Source organism: Pteropus vampyrus, unplaced genomic scaffold (assembly GCF_000151845.1).
Source record: "Pteropus vampyrus isolate Shadow unplaced genomic scaffold, Pvam_2.0 Scaffold279, whole genome shotgun sequence".
NCBI lineage: Eukaryota > Metazoa > Chordata > Mammalia > Chiroptera > Pteropodidae > Pteropus > Pteropus vampyrus.
In genome coordinates, this window is record NW_011889060.1 from 593,527 (window position 1) to 601,702 (window position 8,176).

General features: G+C 59.9%; 2 protein-coding genes across 3 annotated transcripts in view; both read left to right on the forward strand.

The window, feature by feature from the left end:
• GPR137B (G protein-coupled receptor 137B) overlaps window positions 1-8,176 on the forward strand; it is a 49,270-nt gene that overhangs the window by 18,042 nt on the left and 23,052 nt on the right. For both annotated transcript variants that reach the window (XM_023520831.1, XM_011375911.2), the window contains exon 2: window positions 2,828-2,877. In XM_023520831.1, coding sequence (XP_023376599.1) covers window positions 2,828-2,877 — 50 coding nt within the window. The remainder of the gene's footprint in view (window positions 1-2,827; window positions 2,878-8,176) is intronic.
• ACTN2 (actinin alpha 2) overlaps window positions 1-8,176 on the forward strand; it is a 389,901-nt gene that overhangs the window by 5,297 nt on the left and 376,428 nt on the right. The window lies entirely within an intron of this gene.

Below are 8,176 nucleotides of genomic sequence, written 5' to 3' on the forward strand. Positions count from 1 at the left end.
CCGATACATTTGCTGAGCTCGGGCGGCCAGGAGCTGCACGTGCGCTGAGACAGCGTGGGGCCCGGCAGTGGCCAGGGGCTGACATCGCCACGGGGCTGAGCCCACGGGCTGTGGCCGGAGCCTTCTGGTTGCTGTGCCCTCGTCGTTTGTCCATGTCTTGCCTCTCCACTAGGACTGCGCGTTCGTTGAAGGCGAGATTCGTCATATTTTTCTTTCAAGCCTGACAGCACTTTGCACAGAGCTGAGTCCATAGGTGGGGGACGCCGTCCCGTGGTGCTGGGGACACCACAGTAGGACATGGCATGGGAGGGTCAGTGGAGGGATCGGGCAGACGTTAACCTGTTACCGAGCGAGCCCCACGAAATGTGGCAAAGTAGTAAAACCACGTTTGCCTATTTCCTTGATACGGTCGCTTTTTAAAATATGGCAGCTTCTTCTGCTCACTTTGCCGTCTGTGAGGAATTCTCTCGGGCATTAGAAGTGCGATCGCCAAGCCCCGTTCAGGAGGAGAGCGTTTTCGCGAGAGCTCCGCTCCGCGTTTGTGTTTGTCTCCTCCTCGTTCCCGAGAGAGGTTGATGGGTGACCTTTCTCCTTCTCAGGGGCTGCAGAGAAATACCCCAGGCGACGTGACTCCCGTGGGAGGCTGTCCGAGGTGAACTCAGGACCCCTTTAAGTGGGGGCGCGGTACTTATGTCTGGTGTCGTCAAATATTTTAATTTACTTGTGATGCAACCCACCGCCTCCTACCTGCTTCCCCAAGGGATTTGGGACAGTGACAAAACTCAGAAACCAAGTCATTTTCCCATCAGTTTGGAATGCTCACTGTGAAGCTCTGAAAAGGATTTTTTAAAAATGGGGAGGTGGGTCTGCTTATTGTAGAGCCTGTGGGGACTTGTAGTTACTCCTCACCCAGGCAGTGATTCCAGGGTTAGGGTACCCCCAGGCAGTGATTCCAGGGTCAGGGTCCCCCCAGGCAGTGATTCTGGGGTCAGGGTCCCCCCAGGCAGTGATTCCGGGGTCAGGGTCCCCCCAGGCAGTGATTCCGGGGTCGGGGTCCCCCCAGGCAGTGATTCCGGGGTCGGGGTCCCCCCAGGCAGTGATTCCGGGGTCGGGGTCCCCCCAGGCAGTGATTCCGGGGTCAGGGTCCCCCCAGGCAGTGATTCCGGGGTCAGGGTCCCCCCAGGCAGTGATTCTGGGGGGTGGGTCCTCCGCGGTGGCACACCGTGGTGAGGCGCTCGCGGGCCTGTGCCCGTGAGGCCGTGGACCTCAGGCTGCCTGATCTGTGTTCCCAGCACCACGCGGCCTCCTGTGGTGTCACCTGATCGTTGTGGTTACCTGGTGTCACCTGATCGTTGTGGTTACCTGGTTCAATGCGTTTTAGTTAACAATTGAAAAGTCATTCAAGAGTGCCAGGCAGGCAGTTTTGTTCTCCTTACATCTGCATTTCTCAAAGGGTGGTCCTAGGGCTGGCCATCTGGCCATCGGTCACGAGGGTGGGAGCTCATTAAAACGCACATTCCTGGGCCCTGCCCCCACCCACAGCGCTGGCATCTCTGCATGGGGGAGTCGCCTCTCTAAGGGGGGCCCCTGTGCATCTGGGAAGTACAGCTGAGGGTCCCCAGGAGCACAGCTCTGAAAGGCTCCCAGAGGCAGTGGTTTTTGCTGTCGCACGTGTACTGTCTTCTGGGAACGGGCGCATGGTCACGCGGAGGGTCCCCGCCCCTGACGGCTGCATCGGCTGACGGGGCCGGGCACTTGGGACCCACCAGGTGATTTCCTGGGGTCACGTTCCGGTATCCTGGGAGGAAACCGATATCCCACTGCTTCCTCCTCAGACAAGGGGCGACAGTTCCCGACCCCCACGTGCCCCACGGGTCCCGGAGCCGGTCCCGGAGCGGCCGGCCCCCCTCCACTCCCGCCGAGCCGGCTCCTGCACCTGCTTTTGCCCGTCCGTCCTCACCGCTCGGCGGTTCCACCTCGAGCCACATGTTTCTCCTCAGATGTTTGCAGGCCGAGCAAATCCCGAGAAGTCCCACGAGAGCTGGGGGCTCGTGAGGAGACGGGGAGCGGGGTGGGGGTGGGGGGGGCGCACGTCGGAGGGACCAGGCGCGCGGGCGCTCCGTGCAGGGGGCTCCGCCAGGCCGCAGGGCTTCAGATGCGCACCAACCACGTCGCCCGCAGAGCTGTCCTCTTCCTGCTCCTCCGGCCCTTTCTTTCCTTCTGGCATTGTGCCCCCAACCTCAGGATGGCAAGTGCGTGAGCACACGCCCCGCCGCCCGCAGCCCCCAGCCAGGTCCCCGACCCCCCGACCCGCTGCCCGCCTCCCTGTCGCCCTCCCGAAGGCTCTGCCAGCCGGCGCTGGGCCCGCGTGGCCGCGTCAGGCTGCGCAGGCCGCTGGGGCGGCGACTTCCAGCGTGCGACATTTCTCCTGTAGCGACCGAGTTCGACGTGTCTGTCATCCATGGACCTTTCACGTGTGCTGCAGAGTTCGAGGCCTGGGAGACGACGCTTTTCGTCAAACTAATTTGGTGCCCGCGAAACCCCTGGTGAAGCGAGAGGGTGGACGGTCTCTCTCTAGGGGACAAGACAGTGTTAGGAGACCAGTGACCCCTTTCCTTCTTTTTAAACCATTTTCAAATACCTTTATTTTCAAAAGTGCATTCACAGCCGACAGACAGGGAGCCGAACCCGCTCAGCGAGCGGACGTCCCAGCCTCAGAAGCCCCCGGCGCCCGGCGCGAAGGCAGCGGGGGCCCCGAGCGGGGACTTCCGTTTGCCGCTGTCCGCGTGTGGACCCCCCAACCTGCCATGTTTTTCTGTCATTGCAGGTGATTTTCAAAGCCAAGTCAAAATATTCTCCAGAATTACTCAAATTCCGGTAAGTACCCGGGCCTTTTCCTCCGAGAAAGCAGGTGAAAGGCTCCCACAGGAGCCCGTCTCTCCAGCTGGGGGTGGCACACGTCGGTCCCCTGGCTGCCGGACGCTGACCCGCTTGCCGAGTGTGGCGTAGGCTCAGCTTGGGGAAGCGCGTCCTCCTCGGTTAGAAACAGGAGGCTGGCGGGGGAGGAAGGAGGGTGTGGGAGCGATGCACGTGGCAGAGGGCCTGGGGGAGCCGGGGCTCCCTGAGGCCTCCAGCTGCCGACCGCCTGTGCCCCAGAGCTGCGAGGTCCGTGAGCGGTCACCATCACTCGCCACACGGCTGCTTGTTTGCGGCTCCGTCCATTTCCAGCAGATGTGTTTTTGACCCCCGAGGCAGAGATGGAGTCCGCGTCCTAGAGGGGCGAACGCTCCATCTGTAAAGCTGTCCTAAACAGCATCAGGCAAAGCGCCACCTGAGACGCGGCAGGTGTGTGGGTCCCCACTGTGGCCTCTCGACGTGGGAGTCACAGGAATTGGGCGGAAGAAGAGAGGCCTGTGCGGGGCTGAACAGGAGAGGCTCGCAGTCTGGAAGGGAACGCCCCGTTTGTGTGCGCGGGTGGAGACGCGGGTCCCCTGTGGGAAAGGCCCATACTTTCCCCCACGCTCCCCGACAGCTCTGTGGCCCCCAGCAGCAAAGAGCCAGCGGCTGGGAGGTCGGCCTTGGCCGGGGACCTTGGAGGGGGCCCAGGCGCCCGGAGGGTATGAGGCAGGTGGTCAGGAGTCAGGGTGCCCTAAGCTTTCCCAGGGGAGCACCGAGCCGTGGGCTGACGTTTCTGGAAAGGGGACTTTGGCCACTCGCTTTCTCGAATCAAAATAAACATTTAATCATTTTGTCCCTTTAAAAATATGCAAAACTGTATGCACGTCATATTTTATTTCAACATATCTTACATTTGTAAAGACTTTTTAGTTAAAGTTCTGAAAGTATATGTAAAATCCCCATTTTACATCCAAAAAAACCGAACTTTAGAAAGTTACGTGATGGCGTCCGGCCCAGATCCGAGCAAGGAGACCCCTGGCGGCCACCGTCCCCCACCCGGTCTCACCGTCCCCCTCACCGCTCTCTGGGCTGTTTGTTCCCATTTCTGCCAGGTGTCTGGCTGGGACTCCAGAGTCTGCGTGACAGGGCGCTGGCCCCAGCAGGGCCAATTTAAAGGCTCCCGTCCCTCCTGTCTGCTGAGGTAGCCTTTCCTCTGCGTCGTGGTCTCGGGCCTCCAGCTCTGGCTGGAAGTGGAGGCCGGTGGAGGCCCCGGGTGCTGGGAGCGGAGGACGAGAGAAGGTCGGTCTGGGGGGAGACGATTCCGACTGGATCGTGGAGCTGACCTCACCTCGGAAGTGCTCAGTTGAGGCTGGACTCGGCGTCCAAGCTTCTGCAAGTGAATCGTGGCAGCGGGGGTCAGGAAGCAAGACGTTTTAGAGGTTCCAGCCTCCGCGTGCCTGGGCTTGGGGTCTTGCAGGTGAGAAGACATGCGGGAGGCGGGACAGGCTCGCCCTGTGCGTGACCGCTTTCCCTGGGGGGCTGCAGAGGCGAAGGGAGAAGCAGGTAGAATGCAGCTGGCCCAGAGGGTAAAGGTGAGGGGTTCCCGAAGGTGAGGGCAGGTGAGGGGTTCCCGAAGCCAGAGCGGTGAGGTTGCAGTGGAGAAGCCCGTTAACTCGGACCTGACCGTTCCCTCCCACAGCGCAAAGACGTCCTGGGGGTTCTCGCGCCTCGGCACATCTGTGGTCCCCTCTGACTCCTCGTTTCTCTTAAGCCAGATGCGACTGCAGACACTTCAGGCCACGGTTTGTCCCATGACACGCCGTGTTTTGACACGCCGGCTTCTGCACAGACTGGCTCCCCTAACTGACAGCTCATGGGAAGTGAGTCGCGAGCCGTGAGCCTAGAGCTGGTGGAAACTTCTCGCCCCAGGCCGCTCGTGTAGCAGCCCCGTGTTCCTGACGGCGATCTACATCCTGCCCAGGACCACTTCGCTTCTCACTTAGAGCCCGTTGCACTGATGCGTCTGCCAGCTCTGAGTTTTGCTGGAGGTTGCCTGTCCGGTTCAGGTTCCCTCTTCTTTAATCTTTGGCTTAGGAATCTGACACTAGGCCTCGGAGCGCACAGGGTACTTTGGTTTTAAACATTTTCAACCATTTCCCCTCCATCTTGGATATTTAAAAAGTATATACAACAAGCGAGGCTCTTCTTTTCCCGTTCGATAAGAAATCTCAGGTAGTGGAAGAGAAATTTAGACAATCCGTTAATGTTGTCCCCTCACGGCAGGACATGGTGAAGTCCTGGCCTGTGACCCAAATCCAGCACTTCCTGTCCGGGGGGCTGGGGGGCCGCTTCAGCTCTGGGCTCGCTGACCAGCCAGAAGCTGGTCCTCTAGTCCCACGAGCAGAGTGGCCCTCCCACGCCCCCGCAGTCCTGTGGAGGAGCACGCCCTCCTTATCCTGTGCTCTTTAATCTGGGCTGTTTATCCTGACCCTGGGGTTTGAGTTGAAAAGAAGTAGTTTTATTAGAGAAATGTCAAAAACGCGGTTGTCGTAGAAACACATCTCGTGATACGGTCTCTTCTGTCGTCTCCACCCCCAACCATAAAACTCTCCACCCGCCAGATTCCTCCCTTTCTTCCAGAGCTGTGGGCCAAGGGTTGGAAAAGTTAAGTTTTATAAGGCATTTCTTTTTATCGTTTCAAGTCTCACGACACCGCGTTTCTTGAAGACAATAACAGGCTTTTATTGTGTGGCGGGTGGTCCTGTGGCTCAGCGAGGAGGATTCGATAGGAGTCCAGGGCAGGAAGGTTTTAGGGAGAAAGGTGGCTTGGACGCCTGGAGGGCTTTGGGGACAGCGAGCAGGCTGGCTTGATGAGCACGCAGGGCACCCATACATTGATCTGGCTCCAGAGTGCAGGGCCCTGGGCGGTGCAGGGTGGGGTGCAGGTGGAGGTGACTTAGGACACTATCATTTTAGTTCTGGCCAGAAGCGGGGGCGGGGTGTCAGGGTGAGACAAGAGAGAGGGAATGGGAATCAGCCAGAGTTGAAACTTTAAACGTGCGTGCGTGTGCGCGTGTGCGCGTGTGCGCATGTGTGCGTGTGCGTGTGTGTGTGTGCGTTTGTGTCTGTGTGTGAGAGAGAGAGAGAGAGAGAGATCAAAGAGCTTTCCAGCTAGCAGTCTGTGAACAACAGCGTGGAGATGGCAGTTATTCAGAAGCCTGGAGGGGGAACGTTAGCTGCAGGCGGCGGCTGGAGCCCTGTCGAGAACGAGGTTGTCGAGAACGAGGTCGCAGGTGTGGATCCCTGCGGAGCAAGCATTGCCAGGAGGAGAGGAAGCCTTTTCCTGGGATTCACTGTTGTTGACAGGAGAGGTTCTGTGGGGTGAAGACTGAGGGGCAAGGAAGACAAGGAGGCACAGGACGCCCTGAGCCCCCAGCAGCTCCTTGAGGATAGGGGTGTCCTCGCTGTTTCACAGATGAGGACACGCAGCTCTGTCCCACACCCACTTCCCTGTCACTCCAGGTGGAGGGCGGGGCGAGGGGAAGGGAGGAGGCCTGGTCCCCATGTGGGACAATTGGCGGGAAGGGTGTGGACGCCACACTCCGCGAGCGCTGATGAGAGCCACCCCGTTGGGCTGCATGTGACCCCTGATTTCCTCGCCCTTCACCCTCATGGTACTTGCCCAGTGTCCCCCAGTGGCCGGGTACCGCTTTCATAATAAAGAAAGAGGAATAAGGATTTATATTCACAGTAGTACTTAAAGCCACACCCACAAGGAGCCATCTGGAAAAGCCAGATGTCAAACCATGATTGTTCCAGATGCTCCCTCCTCCTTATGGATAGATGTGTGTGCACAGCAGTCAGGGCCAGACACGGCACGGCTGTGCCAGGGGGTCCTTCGCAAAAGCACGGCAGGTGGTAAAACAAAAACTAGGGCTTTCAAGGGGCCAGATGCACAGTTTCGGTGACTCCCAGATGATCCTGCCTTTGGTCCTCGCCCCCTGCCCCCGACTTCCCCTGGTCTGTGAGAACGTGGGGAACAGACGACTCTGTGCCAACTGCCCCGTGCAGTCTCCCCCTGCGACTCTGTGCCAGCCGCCCCGTGCAGTCTCCCCCTGCGACACAGCCCCAGCCCCCCACCTCGTGTCTCTGTGGAGGAGGCAGAGCTCGGCCTGCTTAGGGACCTGGCCCAAGGTCGCACACAGACTTCACAGTTCCCTGATCCTGCCCCCGTCCCTAAGGCATGGCACCCCTAACAGCAGATGCCAAGAAGAGGGGACACTCTGGGTGGTCTCTGTAGGAAAGTGTGAAACGCGTCTGGATGCGAAGACCAGGGCAGGTGTGCCGAGCACTCCCCATGAGCCCAGGTGGCACTCGGGCTCGGGGGACATGGAGGGGGACGCGGTGGGGTGGGGGAAGGGGGTACTCTTCCTGAGCTCGGTCTGCTGCAGGAGACGCTGGCACCCCGAACTGAGCAGCCATGTGCTACGACGGAAACTAACAGCTTGTTGTGACAGGGACACCAGTGGACAGGACGGGGGGCCGGCCGGGAGGAGATGGGGCGGCGCTCCACACAGAGGGATCAGCAGGGACCTTGACCCTCGGTGAGAGAGTGCGGTGGGTTGGAAGGGCTTTGACCAGTGAGCACTTCCTGTAGAAAAACTTGACCTTCATAAATCATTCATGTTTATTTTTCCAAAAAAATTTATTCCTCCTGAAAAGATTTGAGCGTGTCACCGCACATGACGTTAAGTCTCCGAGACCGCACAGCAGCTCCCGTCCCGCCCCACGCGCCGGCCGGACTGTGGGTGGTGGCCCTGGCCGCCCTGTGTCCGGGTCCCCCGGGCCCTAGCGCTGTGCCTCTGGCACGCCTCCCTGCTCAGCTCCTGGGGCCATCGTGTCTCCTGCCCGAAGGTCCCTTCATCTCATCTGTGCTCGACACTGCGTCCCAAGTCGTGATTCCCAGTCTCCGACGTGGCCACGTCTGTCGTTCCTCAGTTCGCACACGTGTTTCTGTCCCGCCCCGTCCGCCCCCCCGCGGGGCTGTGCAGACACTCGTCGTGTCCTTCCGTCCTCCCTGCGCTCCAGGCGCTTTGTGCAGTGTCTTCCCGGCCCCTCCGGGCTGCCGGGGGCGCCGGCCGCTTCTCATCTTGGTACCTCTGCACCGACCGAGGAGTGGGCGGCCCCAGAACAGGGCTGCGGGGGGCAGAGCCTGCCGCCCTCTCTGTCCACGGCGAGGGACGGCAGCTCTTCAGGTTCAAGGTGTTTCTCTGAGAAG